At 40.5% G+C, this 19007-nt stretch overlaps 1 protein-coding gene across 3 annotated transcripts in view; it reads left to right on the forward strand.

The window, feature by feature from the left end:
- The window catches only part of LOC115826918 (copine-8), a 64860-nt gene extending 51427 nt beyond the window's left edge, over positions 1–13433 (forward strand). For all 3 annotated transcript variants that reach the window (XM_030790869.1, XM_030790877.1, XM_030790884.1), the window contains 7 exons: positions 1957–2003; positions 2603–2784; positions 4241–4368; positions 5930–6032; positions 8782–8839; positions 9501–9574; positions 10702–13433. In XM_030790869.1, the coding sequence (XP_030646729.1) occupies positions 1957–2003; positions 2603–2784; positions 4241–4368; positions 5930–6032; positions 8782–8839; positions 9501–9574; positions 10702–10890 (781 nt within the window). In that variant the 3' untranslated portion in view covers positions 10891–13433. The remainder of the gene's footprint in view (positions 1–1956; positions 2004–2602; positions 2785–4240; positions 4369–5929; positions 6033–8781; positions 8840–9500; positions 9575–10701) is intronic.
- The last annotated feature ends 5574 nt before the right edge of the window (positions 13434–19007 follow it).

Consider the following 19007-nt stretch of genomic DNA (forward strand, 5'->3'; position numbering starts at 1 on the left):
TTTATTCTTTAAGTCATTCCCTATCATCACGGTTCACTAGACAATGGTGTTATAATAAGTGCATCCTCTGCATACATTAAGTCAAATTCAGTCAAAGTCAAATATTTTATAGAGCAGTGTCAAGTGATATCCGTGAATTTGCTTGTGAGGAAGGTGAAGCTGAGTAGGGGCACACTCAGAATTTGTATTCTGCCCCTACTCCATCTGTATGTGGTATTACCTCAGCAGATGGCTAGAGTATCACAGGGGCTTGTCATCATTTGTTCAACATATCACAGCATATTTAGCCAGCCTTCCGGTTACTATTGATTTCTCATTGTAGCTAACAGTCATTGTAAATTCCCCTGTCTATCAGGAGATTTGCTCTCTTTCGCTCTCTCTCTCGCACTCTCTCTCTCTCTCTCTCTCTCTCTCTCTCTCTCCCTCTCTTTTCTGTTTCTCTTTGTAACACATAAATGCACACACACACACACACACACACACGCACGAGCACAAAATTTGATGGCTATTTTTTCCTCATGGAAAGGCTACTGGGATACTTAGATCTTCTCACAGGCAATGATACTACCACCTAGGAAAGTCTCATAGAACCTCCTTATGTTCAAATACACCCCCTCCCCCCTCCCCCGTCTCCCCTCCCCCCTCCGGGATGCTATCAACATCAGTTAATAACATCCATATCAATTATGAGCCAGAAAAACACATGAGAAATTAAAATCCAGCCTTCCAAGGCTGTCTGAGGCTGGCTAAAACTTTAGTTCTTCAGCTCTGTGTCTAATTAGTGACTGAAAAGAGAATTATTTACCTGCCCAATATCCATTCCAGCCCTGATCCTGCCTCCTATACACAAACTGCTCAAGTTTTTTTTTTTGTGTGTGTGTGTGTGTGTCTGCAAGTACAGTTGGAGGTACTGATTAGTGAATACGCAGAAACACAAAGATATTTCAGCTAGGAGGTGAACAGGCAAACAGTGAAGACGTTTCTATGGAAATGCTTGTCTCTGTGTCTCTGCTTACATTTGCTCCTTGTGGAGCTCCAGTCGTGGTAATAAGAGAAGACTAACCAGAGGAGACAGCTACAGACTAAAGGCATCACTCTGTCTCGCTCTGTGTCTCAGCACAACCCTGGCCACGCTCAAGAGGACAACACCTGGCTGTATCCATCCCTTCCCCCTGGTCTCTGTGTTATCTGAGCTCTGCAGAGTGTGTGACAAATAAGGACACAGATCTTTTGATTCTATCTGCTAATAACTGTAGACATATTCTCTCAGGCCTGGCACCCTAATCCATGTAAACTCCAGTATGAGGTGTCATCGTTTCGGAATCCCCTGAAAAGCACCTGGTGGCCTTGTGAGATCTGATGTGGCTGAGCTAATGAGCTGGACGTGTCTTGCGTCTGTGTGTTGGGGAAAGCTGGCAGACTGCATACCTTTGTTCTGTCTTCCGTTACATCCCACTGAACTCTCCTGTACTGTATGATAACACTCCCCTACTGCTTTGACTGTGTTTGCATCTTGGCACACTGTAGTCCTAACCATCCTTCCCTCTCCACTCATATTATATGTGCATTTAGAGTGCTTCTGCCATGTTGGACTGGATTCAAGGTCTTTTTACATTTCTTTATGAATGTGCTGCCACCTTGCCCAAAGCATACATCAAAAGAAAAGGCCCTTGCAATACTTGCAGTACTTTCTGAATTAATAGTGTTCTTGACCAGCATTTTACTCCAGTGCTCTTAACTTTGACTTCCATCTTGTTTTTCGAAATGCTCATACATTTTTTTTAATTGTAAAGGTTTGTACTGAGGAGAGGAAAATCTGCATCTGTTAGCATTATTACTCTGCGATTCTTTGTAAATCCCTATGCCGTGTGCCAAGGAGTTGTGTGTGTCCTATTACCTGTATTGTGTACAGTGTGTGTGACTGGGAGTAATATTTCCTTTCTCTGACCCCTGCAGGACGCAGATCAATTTCACTGTGGCCATTGATTTCACAGCATCAAACGGTAAGTGTAGTGATCATCAGTGGGCAGGTGGAAAATGATTTAAATACATGCAGGCAAAGAAGGAAGTTCTCTGTATTAGCATCCTCCATCATAACAAGTGGAGAGCCGTGATGATTCATTGGAGAGCTGTGATGATTGTGATTATGAGAATTATCTCATAATTGTCTCTTAGATGAATTTACTCTTGTAGACACAGCACCAGAGAGGTGAAGGTCCCCAGTAGTCACAATGACTGTTGTGAAATGTCTCAGTGTAGTGTTGAATTACAGCTGGTAATGGTTGGTTTGATGGTAGGAGCCAAATACCAAGGGGGCACTGATGATGATGTAGTTCTCTTCCTGTTCAATCTAAAACTAGTTGTCAGAGCATAGTGCAAAGTTTTTACATGGCATAACATTATTTAAAAGTTTCTAAAGCTTACAGGTTACCTCAAATACCTGGAAAGACCTTTTTGTACTCTGTTAGATTTAATTACATCTTGTATAGTTATTATGTCTTTTCATGCTGACTCTGATGATCACCTCCAGAAATTCTGTACGTTAATTGGAGGCATATGAAGTTAACATGTGACCTTTAACCTGCTTTCATGTGGTTTCCAGGCAACCCAGCCCAGCCCACTTCACTGCACTACATGAACCCGTACCAGCTAAATGCTTATGCCATGGCACTCAAAGCTGTGGGCGAGATCATCCAGGACTACGACAGTGACAAGATGTTCCCTGCGCTGGGCTTCGGAGCCAAGCTACCCCCTGATGGCCGTGTCTCCCATGAGTTCGCTCTGGTAAATGATGTGTTGCCCAAACCTGCTTTACCCACCCTCCAGTGGGCTTTCCATGCTTTAGAACAGATGTTATGTTCTAGTCTGATTATTTTGTACATCTATACAGATTCCCCAGTGAGTGAAAGGTCTGGACAGAGACTGCAGATGCTTCATCTTTTTTTCTTTTTTTCAAGAATAACAGAAACTATAACGAGTTCTTAACTGTTCACATTGTTTGTACAATGTGATGACGATGATGTGTCCTGCTTTTGTCTGGTGAATGGAGGTTTCAACATAGATGAATTTGTTGCATTAAGTAGGTGAATTTATGCATTTTTCAGTCTCAAATCTAATCAGCTCCATTGTAAGAGTGATAAAGTTAAGAAGAAAAATAGAGAGAGAGAGGGGGGGAGACAGGGAGCTTTATGAAAAGAAGTACCACAGGCAATTACAGGAAATCTGACTTTCATAAATGCGGGGAAATGAATGTGAAGGGAACACTTGCTCCTAATCATTTCTATGCTGCCACAAGGGGCCTTGTCATGCTGATTAAGAACCAATATTTCCCCATCCAAATTTTCCATGAAATTACATAGGCAAACTGCAGACCTCGTGCCTTATCCCTTTTTATTGAAACCGATGCTCTGCATATCTTTTTATCATGTCTCATAATGTACATTTATGAACAGCTGAGTATTTTTATATGGACTTGTAGCGTTTTTCATGGACTGAGTGACGTTTTTTGCTGGCAGCTTTTAGCATCCTTTGTTTTCAGTCCATAATAGCTCTTCTGAGTGCAGTGACAATCTTGGCATGCACTCACATGTCTGCTGAGGAAGACCCAGTGTAAGAGGCAACACGAATAGCAAATCGCATGACGTGCCCTTAATTATCAACAGACGTAAATCCATCTGTGCCACAGACTGCGCGCATACAGCTCTTACAGAAAAAGAAAGAAAAACGAAACACGCTCAGTTTTCAGAACTTCTTTATGCTGATATTTGGCAGTGCCAGGCCTCGGTTGGGGTGGGCGGGTGAATCAGGGGGGGTAGGGTTGGCATTACTCATCTGCACGGCAACAAAGACGAAGTTTCGTTCTTTGTGGTTGCCGGTGCGAGGCATTATGTGTTCACGGTTAATGATTTGCCGTTGATCGGTCTTAACCCTCTCTCAGCAGATTCACTCGGGGGTGAGATTTCATTGCTCTGGTTGGGAGAAGTTCTTTTAGAAAAAGAAAAAAAAAAAAAGCTCTCAGTGCTTAAAAGAAACGTCCGCGGCAAGCATGTTCAGTTATCCCAGAGTATATTATACATGTTAATCATCATTATGTGTCCTCTTATCAAGCTCATACCTGCACATGGTGTCAGGTGTCCACACAGCTTGCCAAAGGGAACTCCTCACACTGACCTGTCACGGTGGCCTCTGTAGCACTGATGAGCACTTCCTTCTTCTTCTTTTCTGCCCCATGTCTCTGTAGAATGGCAACCCGCAGAACCCTTACTGCAATGGGATAGATGGGGTGTTGGAAGCTTACTACCAGAGTCTTAAGTCAGTACATCTCTATGGTCCTACTAACTTCTCACCTGTCATCAACCATGTGGCCAGGTAGGTGGCCTTTACCAAGTGTATGAGCTACAAGTGGCTAAAAAAAACCTGAGGAAAAAAAAAAAGAAGTAAAATTTTATTTGTCTCAGTGCTTGTTTCCTCTTCTATTTTTTATGTACTGTGTTGTACTTTTTGGTTTCATCTGAAAATCAACCATATTTTAATCGGTCAGGCTAATCATTGAATCGTTTAGCATTACGAAGAACAGTTGCTAGTGACGAAAAAAAGCAATTGTAAACTACATCTTCAGAAAAAGGCAAGATTGGATTGGATTGTCATACAATATCTGTCTTTGTACGACCTCATCTAAACACCACGACCTCTAAGAGACCATTACGGCCAAAGCTGAGTCTTCATGGAACTCCATGTTTGTTACAGTGATTCTGTGTGCTTCACTGCCAGTGACACGTTAGTCATAATAAAATCAAGTCATAATACCTCAATGTCTGAGTCATAGTACCTCACTTACAAAGAGTTACAAAGATTACATGGAACAGGTTATCGTACATGTAAATAAGATGCTTTACAGGTTTAAAAATTGCTCTTGACATGATGTTCCATCATTATTTTGTTCCTCTGAGTTAATGATAGTTTTAATAACAGATTGTGATGTTTATTTGATGTTAACTACCACATGAAGAATTCCATATTAATGAATGCTTCGCTCTGGCGTTTCTCCCACTGTGATGAGGTTTTAACAAGCCTGGCTTAATAGAGTGAATTAGCTGTCACAGGTCAAACGTAGCCTTATGTGGCTCTTATGCCTCTTGTCTTTTTTTTATGTTCCATCTGGTAAGAAGACCAGGGCTTTGAGAAGTGACACATAGCAGTACAGAAAGGTTCTGTAGTCCTTAGATCACTTGTCATTAAGACTGATCCTCACTTGCCCACATACATGCACATAGAGACAGATCCACGCTTGCATACACACACACACACACACACACACTGGACTTGCCTCCCGTCACTGCTTAAGGCAGGCGTGTCATTTCAGTTTCTTCTCATCTCATCTGAGTCTCATCTCGCTGTTTTCTCGCGTGGCTCCCGCCCACGTAGTTTAATAATAACTTCACTGCTGCTCTTTCACAGATAAATTTAATAGCTGTTCAGTTTGCTTCTTCCATGCTGCAAGCATTAGATGTCTCTAGAGTTTTTTTAGGAATGAAACAGAGTGAAAAGAGAGAGAGACAGAGAGAGAGAGAGAGAGAGTGATCCATCCTGCCACTTCAGTTGCTGAAAAATATTGCAAATACTAGAGGAACTTTTGCACCCAGAGTACCGCAAATGCATTATTGGTTGGAAAAGCGGCAAGAACCCTTATCCTGTATGTACAGGAACAATCACATTTCTCCTGGAATGAGGCAAACACATTGTCTTGGTAGATATATGTACCCACGTACTATTTACTTTTTTAAACTTGTGTCAGTTAATCGTAAATTCTTTATAGATATTCATATGCTTTTGATTGAAGTGGAGCAACACATTGTCAACAGTTTTATTTTGGTATCTGCTCTGTATTTAACTCAGGTGTGTCCTAAGACTTGTCTCACTTCTCCTCCAGGTATGCTGCATCTGTGAAGGATGGCTCACAGTACTTTGTCCTCCTTATCATCACAGATGGTGTGATCTCAGATATGGCCCAGGCCAAGGAGTCCATTGTCAATGTAAGGATCCCTTGCATCATAATGTTGAAGATGATGATGACCATTTTTATGGTACCTTTAATGTATTGGCTGTAAGGATGTGACAGTACCAGCATTTTGGTAATAGATACCAACACCAATTCTTGATACCTGATTCGATACCATGGCAAAACCAGAAATCCCATTCAGCATACACCCCGTTATTAACACTTTGTATGAACATCAACAAATAAAAACTAGAGCAGTGGTGTGTACCCCACAAGTATTTCACAATTAACAGTGAACTGCCACTTTAAACTGTCTCCTTCATCATTCAAGTACATAATATTGTGCTTCCATTCAGTGATATAGTATGAAATATACAACAGTAATAAAATATAAAAAATACAACTACTAACAGTAATGGCGGCTTTAAAATGATGATATATGTTTGTCAAGTAGTTAACAAACATATCATCATTTAAGTAAACCAGTCATCATTTAAGTAAACTAGTCCTGGCATTCAGTAATATCAAAATACAATCATCATTTAAGTAAACTAGTCCTGGCATTCAGTAATATCAAAATACAATAATCATTTAAGTAAACTAGTCCTGGCATTCAGTAATATCAAAATACAATCAACTTTATATTGCACAGCTTTCCAGTTGCAGTACCCTAGTAGTTCCATAAAACTCAACATATAGATCAAAACAAGAAAATTGATGGTCATGAACTGAGAGGAGACTGGATGCCACTGCGGGCAGCTCTTTGTTGTAATCCAAATCGTAATCCAAATCATGGTCAATAAACAGGCAAGGTCTGAGACACTATAAACTGGCTACTGGGGTTAGGCAGACTTGAGGTCAAGAACAAGCTACTGTCAATACGCAGGAAGGCTAACAGTGAGAATAGGGCTAACAAAAGGAACGGGGCTGAACAGAGTAACAAGGTTAAAGAGAGGAAGACTAGGAACAGCTCAGCTCTGACAACAAGTGTAAGACTTCACAAGGGTACACAGGGAACCACATAGACATGACAAGGGAACAAACTGGGGACAGGTGCACACAATAATTAACTAACAAGATGTTTAGCCAATCAGCTCCAACTTGGCTCTGATTGGCCAGGAGATGGGGAGGTAGAGACAGAGACCCGACATTGACTTCCCAGTCCAACACTGGCAAGAAAAGAAAACAAAAAAGATGTCAGCTGTCACTTAATTATTTTTATACACAAACTCTGAGTGCAAGCAGTAGTCAAGATGAACTGAGAAAGTGGGCAGGCTATTTCTGCATTATAAGGGCACTGTTTCGTTCTCTTGACACTTGACTGAGCAGTTAGGATGAGATAATGAGCTATAGCTTAAACCAGTAAGGTACTTCAGCATTAAACCATATCAAAGGTCTTATGGAAATTTCCATTTCACTGCAAAAAAAAATAGTGTTACTGTTTTCCATTTTCATGCGTTGTTATTCTCACATCTTCTCACGTGTTGGGATGTATTCCCAAGTTCTTTCTCTGCTTCTGGAGTACCGACCTTGAGTTAGCACTACCGATACTGTAGAAAAACGTACGCTGTTGTGTTTTCTGAATTTTTACTAGAATTTATCGACTTGGTGCCTTAATATCAGCTCTTGTGACAGCTCCGTAACTGGCAGTAGTCCAAATGCTTTGTAGCAGTATGAGGAATAAAACAGGACAGAGTTTAAAATGTTACTTGACATTATATACTGATTATGGTCACACATAAAATCCAAAGAGAAAGAAAGACAGCAAGCAAAATATAAAAATATGTGTATGCTGCATGAGATGATCTAAACACAGCTGGAAGCACTCAATACATCAGTCAAATGACTGAAAGCTGTAAAATAGGAACAATGGTGCATCAGAGTAATACATGTATGAAATGTGAGCAAATATGAATGATTACAAAATGAAAAGAAGACTATGAACAAATTTAGTTAAAATGATGAAGTCATACTCTCAGTGTATGACTCCTCTCCAGAAACTCAAAGCCTCCAATTCTGAGGGAAATGATCCATTCACAGGCATACATTTACTGATGTGTCCCAGAGGACAAATGCTTCCAATTTACAGTATCAGCACCACAGATTACTAGGGTCAGTATTGATGGTTACATTGCTGAATGTGCTAGATCTAGAAGATGACTAAATATTCATATAAGCCCTCATCTCTAGAGTCCAGACAGTAAATACATACAGATATACCAGTAAGAAATCCCCACAGCCTTCTTATGGCATTTTTGCTTTTGCCTCCTTGGAGGGTCAGGAGGGTGTTCTTTTGTTCCTTTTATGAACTGGAGTAAATAAGACCTTTTGATCAGCTCATCTATCACTCAGCAGCCCCAGGGCTAACAAATCAGTCATTCTTAATGAACAGACACACATCACTGCACTGCCACGGCGCTAGTCCCCCTCTTCAGACAGACCTAGTCATTTCTGAAGTATCAGAGGAGTTAGTGTTTTAGGCTTGACTGTTTATTCATTCAGGCTAACATGTGCAGAGGTGCCACGCGCCCACGCGAGCCCCCGGGAGGGCTCATAAATATGGATGCTTTGTCACAGACTGGCTCGCTAGTGGAAATATTAGGTTGAGCGAATGCAGGAGTAAAGCTATGTAATGTACTGTGCACTGCCACTGTCCCAACTCTCCGTTACCATAATGCAGTGGTTCTTTCAGATCAGACCTTGAGTAGTCACATTTGTGATTTTGATGGATTGTTTATGTAACAGGTATGAATTACTTTTTTTTTTTTTTTCTTTCACCCAAGGCCGCTTCTCTTCCCATGTCAATTATCATTGTGGGAGTTGGACCCGCAGAGTTTGATGGTAAGAAAAGTGAAAAAATTGTAGTTTTAAGTTTGTGGTGTTTTATGTGTGCTGCTGTTCCTCATAGTGCCATGCTGGTTTATTTTTGGCTTTCTTTTCTTTCTTCCTCTCTTTGACCCTTTTTATATTTTTATCAGATTTGTATAGTGGGCTGGCTTACTTCATGCATGTCTCTTACCAGCACTGCCAAACTCTTTTCCTCTCTCTGTCCTCTCAGTTATCTCCTTAAAATGCATTTCACTGGCTGCACACACTCACATGTGACGCTCGGTATGGATGTACTACATAAAGCCTGTGATGTGGGGGTCAAACAGAGACAGTATGTGCAGGGGACCATACGTCCATGTAATGTGACAGTGGAACAGCACAAATCTCAGACAGCAGTCTGGCATTACCACAGGAGCCCAATGTTAATCCACTGACACTAATGTAAATGGGAATATAAACATTGCAGAGACACCCACAGCTATGCACATATGGGTACAAATATGCACACACAAATACACACACATGTGCATAGACAAACCTAAACATACACATACAGAGACGCACATTCGCGTGCATGCGCGCGCACACACACACACAGACACAGACACAGACACATAGCTTTCCATGCCACTGGCTTTGCACTGGTTACTGAACCATTGTTGTTTCTCTGCAGCCATGGTAGAGCTGGATGGTGACGATGTTAGGGTTTCTTCAAGGGGAAGATATGCGGAGAGGGACATTGTGCAGGTACACATTTCTCTGCCGTTCAGACTGACGGTTTAAGCTATCCCACAGCATCATGTAAACACCAGAGCCACAAAATAAATGTCACACAATAGGTGGCAACACATGTAAAATACCAAAGCTGTGTTTTTGTACAAAAGCTCTTCTCTTCTATTTAAATACTCTCACACTAGCACAACATATACCCAGACTGGCTCTTCAGTTCAAAGTCTGCCAGACCTTCACTAAGACTGGTGTACACAAACTTATGTTGCCATCATTAAGACTGCTGTGTACAAATGCACGTTTTCTTCATTAAGACTGATGTACACAAAATGATGTTTCCTTCATTAAGACTGATGTACACAAAATGATGTTTCCTTCATTAAGACTGATGTACACAAACTTACTTCTGTAGCCCATTGCATCAACCCCATAATCCCCTTTGTTGTCTGACATGCAGAGTCATCAGTGCAGTCATGTTGATTAGGAGTCCTACCAACATGACTAAATAAATGTTGACCTAGGGATGAGCTACATTATGCTGAGAGCAGTAAAAGCAGGAAATTGTAGAGAAAACTGACTGAGACAGGGGGGATAAGGAAATGGATTAGGTCTGAGAGAAGTGTTTCACAGCCTCCTCACAAATTCTGTTGCCTGAATCTCAGCCAACACACAGACACTCTGTGGTCCAGTTATAATGCATTAGGCGCTGACTAAGGGCTTTGACAAAGTGAAACCTCGTTAAGAAATTGCTACCCATTCAAAATGTCTTACTGCCTCAATGCTGCAGTGTGTTTGATTATTCAGCGATATTGAACAACTGAAGTATGAGCTTCATTACTTTGCACAAACCATGAATAATAACAATCTTCAAATCAGCATTACTTATTCCTCAAACACCCATATTCCAGTTTTCGATTTAATTTACATGTCTGCTGCAAGTGCACACCCAAAGTCCAAACACATACCACTTTTAGTTAGATGTGGATTGTTTTGGACAAAACACAGCTGGGCCCAAAAGTTGTAACGAAACAAGGTGCTGCTGAATATTTAATATGTACATCATTCAAATATAAAATTTTAAAAAAATATATAAAAGTGATATCTTCACACTCTGCCACTGCCTGGCTCCCCTCTCCACTGTACAGTTCGTGCCGTTCCGAGATTACATCGATCGGACAGGGAACCACATCCTCAGCATGGCGCGACTCGCCAAAGACGTGCTGGCTGAGATCCCCGACCAGTTCCTGTCTTACATGAGGACCAGAGGGATCAAGCCGTCGCCCGCCCCACCTCCCTACACGCCCCCAGGACATCCACTGCAAACACAGATCTGAGAGACCACCCTACCAACTCTCTTTCTCTCTCTCTCACTCTTTCCTCTGTGTCTTCTATCTGCATCACTCCGTGATTTGGCAGGACTTGACTTCCTCCTCCTCTCTCTCTCTCTCTCTCTCTCTCTCTTTCTCTTTTTGCACTATAGGACAGATGAAAATTGTGTGGTAGGATGGAGTCTTTGAGTGCAGGTTTCACTGGTTTACTTCCGTTATAAGTGTTCCTCTTTCAGGAACTTTCTCTCAGATTTTTGCCAGCCTCTTCCTCTCTGATAGCCTCGGACACATGGACTGAGCCCTGCTGCTCAAGACACATTGTGGAAAAGCTCCACCAATCTCCAGCCACAAATCAGTCTTGACTGTTGTAAATACCTTTGGACTTCCTCTGTATATCTCTCTTGATCTAATTCTTTCTGTCACTCTCTTTTTTTGCTCTTTCTCTCTCTCTCTCTCTTGCTCTCACTCAATGTTTACATGTTCATGATTTTTCTTACTGTTGGATACTTTTATAAGCGTTCTTTCAATATGAACTTTGGAATAATGTTTGTTTATGGCGACTTGTCCTTGCAATGCATGTCAGGTAGCAGCAATGCCATTCATGGAAACCATATTGCTTGCATCTTACATGGAGACAGAGTGCTCAGGCTTTTGCCACGTTTTGCCATGTTAAACCTTTCTCTCTCTTTCTCTCTCTCTGTCTCTCCCTCTCTCTTTCTCTCACTATATTCCTCTCTTTCTGAGTGGTTTGTGCTGCCATCCCTGCGGGGCCTTCATTTTGTCAAAAACAACCATGACTCAACAGTATATTTCATTGCATTTAAACTGCAGCAGCTGCTCTCAAATAGAATTTGAGACAAAGAGCCCAGTGGTCAAAAACACAGATGCTTTTTTTTCTTTAGTGTTCCAGTAAGTGTATTGTTGTGTGCACCTTTATTCACTTTGAATTGTGTTTTGTTAAGTTAATCAGTTGTGAATTGATTTAATCTTCATGTATAACATGCTGAGTAACTGGACTTGCCCAAAGATACAAAAGGAGCACAGCCAGTGAAAAGATTACTGAATCATACACCTATACCTTGTATTGATTGTATGCACAGCTCAATTTAAACTTAATCCCCACGTGAACGGGACCTGCAGGACTATTACGGTCTATGCTTTCAAGAAAGCTGCCATCCGAAAATGTTGGTGATTAAACAAAGTTTGTTTTGCCAGCCCAAGTGTTCTAGCCAGATCTTGCCAGATTTCTCTTTCCATTAAAACCTGGTCTTAAAGTTGACCAACATATTTCAAAGTGTCAGGTACTTCCATTGGATATATAAAATATTATGCATTGGATGGTGTTCAAACCAACTCTGGGAAAATAGTCTGATTTTAGAAGAAGTGGGCAGCAGTGTCCCACTCAGTGCTTTCCACTTTACAGCAGTGAGCCAACAAAGTCGCTTTGGCACACTGAGCCCTCGTTTAAGACTTTTCTTATACTTATGACATTCATATTTTCATCTCTTTCAACTCCTATAATACATAAGAAGATGTGGCTGACAGTATTATGTAGCAATAGGAATATTGTTGTGTAAAGCTCACAGAGTTTCTTTGAATTTGGTCCTTGTAAACCGTAACTGGAATGAAATATCTTGAGTGGCAGTTTTGTACCAGGTAGTTCTGTACACTTCTGTTCAACCTCTGATCATTCCCATGCTGTCGCTGAGCCCGGCAGTAGTTTGTGCTGCTTTCTTCACAGGATAATTCAGTGTGCTCTTCTGAAGAGCCTGAATCACAACCTTAAAGTCTTCTCGCGGCTGTTCCAGCTCAGCTTCCCTCACTGTCGGCCGTGCCACGACAGGAGATTCCATCCCATTTTGCTTGAACTCACTCAGATCAGGGAACTGAAATTTAACTGGATTCATGACTCAGGTGTATCATGAATCAAATTTCAAATTTAATTAGCTATTAAGTCTCAGTTTATGTCCTGCATGGACTGATCTGAAGAGTGATTTTAGACCAGTCCTCCCATATTGGCATCTTATATCAGATTGCACTCCTGTGTGACTAAGCAGCAGCTCACCTGGGGTCAAAACAAAACTGTCGCTTGCATGAAGAGTTCTTCTCTCTTTGGACATGAGCTCAGTGTCCAGTGTCCAGTTTGACTCTCCTTGCAGTACTAGTGCCATGGCTTTTGCTGCCTTGACAAGCCCTATGACGTGTGAGCGTGTGTGTATGTGCCAGTTAGGCAAAAGATCATTGAGAGTGTTTTAATAGACCGTGTGACTTTTCTCAAATGATCTTTGTTTACTTAAGATATCCAAATACTATATTGTATGCTTGTCTTATCTTATTATAACGTGCACTATGTTTGCATGTACAGTTTTACATGAGATGCACCAGTACTTTTGTTAATAGAGTGTTTTGGAAAATTTAAAAAAGATATATATACATACATATATACATAACTGTACAAAATGGCCTTAAACTCACAAAATTCTTGGAATTGTGCGATGCCTTCAGATATGAATTGTTATATATTTTGTGTCAGTGTATAACTGCTTTCTAGTGTATATTTTCTTTGCACAATAACATGTATGAAAAGATAATATTGTACTTTTGGAATCAGTGACTAATCAAAGAAAGCATGAAGTCTGAAGTACTGATTGTCTGGTAATCCATATGATGAAATGATTATTTCTGTATCAAAACTACAGATTTTTAAATAAACATTCATATTTAACACACATTGCCTTCAAAGACTGAATTCATTGTAACCATGACAGTTAAACTGACTGACTCACTATCGTCAGTGTTAATGTAAATACATCCATAATGTCCTCATTGTTTTGTTTTAGGCTGCATTTCTCTGTTTCCAGTCTATCAGAATGAGTCAGTTACAGTTTGGAGAAGATTTCCTCCTCTCACTGTGGTTAAGCCATGTGACTCAAAGCCCATTAGGAATAATGACTGTTTTCTGTGTTGGTGTGACATGCTAATTGCCGAAGGAGAACATCGTCTGCCTGGCAAGCTCCAATTATCCGGCCTTAAGACGCCGGTTCCGAGGGAAGGGGAACAGAGGGTCACAGTGAGGCAGGGTCCAGAATACTAGGACAGCCTATGGTATTCTGCCTGAGTCAGGGCTAGGGCACACTCAAAATTCCCCATCCTTACATTCTTCAATACAGGTTATCTCTTGGGCATAAAGAGCAGCCTGATATAAGAGCTGCTCATAAGTCTAACCTGGTATCTAGTGAAGTTGTAGTGTGTGAGGTGCATTTGAAATGGTGGAGTTCGATTTGAATAATGGGGAATCATCAAACAATGGTAGCCAGTGATCTGATGACCTGTGAGCATCTTTGCACCACCATCAGCTAATTAGAGCTAGCCAGCGGCTTGCTGTTTGTCGTCTGGTTCTTTCTAAAGAACTTGCTCCAGTACAACAACAGGAAGTTGTTCCAATGAGGGATGTTTTTATTTTTAATTAGAACATTTAGAATACAGCTACACAGACAGCATTGTTAATCGACATTCTTTTCTTTTTTTAATTCCACTTAGATAATTAGATTTCAAGAATGCAGCCATTACTTTAACCACACAGCAATGCCAGCTGTCTTTCTGTACACCGCTGGCTTTCTCCTTCGACAGTCTCCATCCATGTAAAAACGAACATATCTACAGTGACAGTGGCACTTTTCAACTCTTCGTTTTATAAAGTTCTATGCTTCTTTTCTCACTCCTTTTATTCCTTTGACACATAACGCACGACAAGTGTGGAATAAAGGCTAAGCTTAATCAAGTTCACATGAGATGACATTTGCTGTTCTTAAACAAGATAGAAGATAAACAAGTTATGCAACACTAAGCGGTATAGTGAATCTAAAGCATGTAAATGTCAGTAGAAAGAAAGATCATGTGTCCTCGTTAACTTTACTGAAACTTTGAAAGATGTGGTCGGTGTTCTCTTGTAAAAACCTCTTGGGTTTTTTTCTAGTTGTCAGGTAGGTTGATTCTTGAAAAGTTGTTTGTGGATCTCACATGTTCACCCTAATGCTGATTAACTTTGCTCTGAGCTGAACTTGTTATCGCCTGCAGATGTGTTAGGCTGTTGTGCACTTAAATCTGTTTTGGCAGATCATAGTCATAAAGCAATGAGTATGAAAGGGTGCTTCATTATTATACCATGCAATTCAAGGTTACACGAGCTATTTTTAAGTCTAGTAGGTGTAGTAATTTAAGGGTTGGATAAGGGCAGAGTCAAGCCAATTAGAGTATTTCTGCCATATTATCTCTTTGTTTGGTGGCTCTAGGACAGCTTCCAGAAAGAATCATTTTGTATGCTTTACAAATGCCCCTGTACAAACCTGTCTTTGATTTTCAGTAATGTAATGTAGGAATTTGAGATTTAAAAAGGTATTGTCATTGAATATTGTGTAATTGCACATACAGCTTATCAGTTATGTGTTGCTCCGTTTAGCCTGTTTAGCTCTACACACACCATTTAACTAGATCCATCAAATTTAATATTTTTCTCTGCAAAACAGTCAAAAAATTGTTTGACTGACTGAGGCAACTAATTAGATGTATGAAAATACAAATTAATATGGTTGTTAGTATTAGGTAACACTTGAAATCTTTTCATGTAAAATGTTAACTCAATGTTAACTCAATGAGCTAAAGTCGATGTTTACCAAAAACGTTGGCTCAAGGATGACAATATACAGTATACCATCAGTATGATGACAAAATGACCACATTTCATTGCCTTCAATTTCCCTTTGACATTCATCTATTTGCCATGTTACACAAGCAGACTTGTCGGGTGTGTCTAAACCACAGTTTACGAGTCTCTCAGTGTTGCTAAATTGCATTGTCTGATGTTAAAATAGAGTATGAAGACTTATTTGAAACATGCATCTCTTGACATCATGATGGGTCTGCCTGTTCACTAAACCTGACATTTTGGAAAATGCTGATACATTTCAGACAAAAAGAAATATTTTAGTGCTAGTTGATTTCCAGGCTTTCTGTTCCCGTAATGTTCTGTAATACACAGAAATCTGATGCCATTTAATTTTGTGTGTGTGTCTGTGTGTCTGTGTTATTTGTAAGATTCAAACAAAGAATGGAGATATAAATTAATGAAAACTAAGAGAGAAGCAGACCGTGGTTGAGCTTGGTGTATCAAAGCTCAGATTTACCTAAACTGCCTCTCTGCAAAGGACAAAGGGACATGTGCTCCTCACTCCAAACTCCCCTGTCAAGGTCAGAGAATCCCCCGGCATTGATGGAGAGTGTGTGTGTGTGTGTGTGTGTGTAGTTCTGCTTCGATGAAGGTGTGCTCTGGACAAGCAGCTGTACTTGTGCTATTAATATCAGTGTGGACTAAATTTACCTTCCTTCTGCACAACTCACAGTCCACTAGCTAGACACCCATGAACAGAGCTTGTCTTCTGTTAATAAATATTAAATATTCATTGGGCTATCTATAGGGGAGAGAGAGAGACCTGAATAGCAGTGTTTTCTAGGAAGTGCTATGTTTAATTTTTAAAGCAGTCTCAGAATTAGAAATGCTCTCATGACTGTCTTGAATTCAAACTGTAACTCAGATGGGTTACAGAGCTATGAAATGCTGGTTAATTAACATTATTGCCAGTTTTATTTTGTGGCATGTTTATGAGTGCTATTCAAGGTGTTTTGGCAGCTATCTAGTGTTATCTGTTCATTTTGTAACTTTGGTCCAGGATTGACTTCACCACATATAGCTTGACCCATCCCATCTTTCAGTCACTCCTTCTCTATTGCTTGCTTACGCTGCCTCCATAAAGGCACCACAGTACATACCTCCCTTGCTAAGCTAAGCGGGCATATTTTCACATAGAATACTCAGCTTTCAGTTTATTTCATTTAAGTGTATATCTCCAAGGGGAAACAGTCCCATCTGGGTCTTCAAACCTGCTGCCTCTGGCCACTTCCTCCCTTAATGTGCGAGTGTGTTTGTGTATGTGTGTGTCACAGCACTCTCTTTGTGCTACCGCTCTCTCTCTCTCTCTCTCTCTCTCTCTCTCTCTCCATTTCAAAGGCAATCACACCTTAGCAGTACTGTGAGTGTGTCCAGGCATGTGGCGTAGCCACTAGGGACATAAACTCACTTTCTCTCCCCTGCCTGCCAACACATAACCAAAAGGGCTGAAAGGATTTAGGCACCCAGTGGTAGTTTGTTATTAAAAGGGACATTACAGTACAATAGGCATCGTGCGAGGAAGGTCTACAGCAGTAACTGAGAAGTTATGCTGACTGTTTGCTAGGTACGTAAGGGTTGTATTTGTAACACATCCAGAATACAAACACAATGTTTATATTTGGTCCTGTTTGTGCACCGAGTCCCCAAAGAAATTGAAAATAGGCTGGTTAAAAGTAAGTAAACCATGCTATTGGCACTGTCAATCAAACATCAAAATTCAAAGTCTGTTGACAGTCATTTGGCATGTGCTTTGTAGTTCCTTGTCAAACTGTTATACTGAACATGTTGGAGGGAATCTAGGTCACTCTGACTCTATGTTCTGATAGTCTGAGAGAGGATGCTTGGGAATACAAAAGTTCATAATATTTTTGTGTGGTTATTTGCATCTTAATTAGAGAGTTGTGTAAGAAAATACAATAAATCTAATGTGACATTTTAAGCAATAGTGATGATTAAAATAACATATTATTTTTTTAAACAGGTAATTAAACAGTGGATTGAATTTGTAAAGATATTACACTTGCAGTATCAATATAATCAACCATAATTGAAAAAAAAAAAAACACTTCTGAATTTGAATTAGCCAGGCATCTCTTACCCATGTACTCTCCCACTCGGTCTCTCAGGCGCATTGTAGTGCACAGCCTTTTCACTTCACTTCCATTTTCTCCTCAGCCTTTTTGCTTCTCATTATGGAAATTATGTATTTGGTGAGCTACAGCATTAATCCATTAAATTATTGTTATGAACGTTTGATCTGCTTTATAACTGGAAGAGGGGAGGTCAGGGGAGGTCTGAATCTTTAAAACTGGTCTTTAACTGGAGCTCACCCTCTTTAACCACTCGTGTTACAAAGCAAGTCCCTTTTGACAGACAGGGTAACACTGCAATCTCAATATTACCTTCATATGAAGGATGAATAGCGTTGCTCTCATGTGTCAGGGATGTTATGAGTTAAGAGCTAGGTTCTATGTTAGGAGTTAAGACTTAGGAGAGCATGTACTGATAGATCTGTGTAGGTGGTTTGGTGGTTGAGGGTCAGCTGTGCAGTGCTGGCAGGTCTGTCGGAAGGGATGTTCTGTTAGGGTTGATGATTATCCCATCAAGTTCTAGTAATTCAGTCAATAAGATCTTATTAGAGGAGTATCTGGCTTTGTCTGAGAGCGCAGATGTTTTGTATTCATCCATTGCCTTTGTGTGGGGCCGCTTAAATATACAAACCTCTTCCATTACTCTGACTAACTAAAGTAAATCATTAATGGAACACAATTTACCACCATGTCAAAGACAATTTTTAAAGTACAACAAATGCAGTGCAAGTGGTTCTGTATTCACAAATGCACAGCGAAGGACAGAAAGTCCTTTAGTTCAGTCAGTTCAGAGAGGCGACTGCGTACAAACAGCATGTACTGCACAGCACTGCCTACCTATGCACACAAAATCATTCTTCTGACACATTACACTTTCAGCAGATGCATGGGCTCTGAGATGAGTAATTAGCTTGTCAACATAATAAACGAATGCACTTGGATGTCCTTATCAGCCCAGCCCCACCACGGTTATACATAGTGCCTTGTCTGATTTTTTTGTTTTTGAGACAAAGTCTTGGGGTGGAGGAAATGTCATAAACTTGGCACACTGGACCAGAGATGGCAGTTCAAGGCCTGTCTTTGGGTTCGTAGGAATGTCAGTCTAAAAACATAACTTCATAAAAGCAGCAATTATTGATTAAAGGGGGAGAGGGGTGGTAACAGCAGCCTCTCAATTAAATTGCTAGACATTTATTTTTCAACCGGCAGGGGATTTTGTAATCATAATTAGTCATTATTAGAAATTATGGGTGAACAAATATAGCAGTTTACTGTTGCACTCCCACCCGTACCAGGCTATGATGAGC

The sequence above is a fragment of the Chanos chanos genome, chromosome 1 (genome assembly GCF_902362185.1).
Source record: "Chanos chanos chromosome 1, fChaCha1.1, whole genome shotgun sequence".
Lineage (NCBI taxonomy): Eukaryota > Metazoa > Chordata > Actinopteri > Gonorynchiformes > Chanidae > Chanos > Chanos chanos.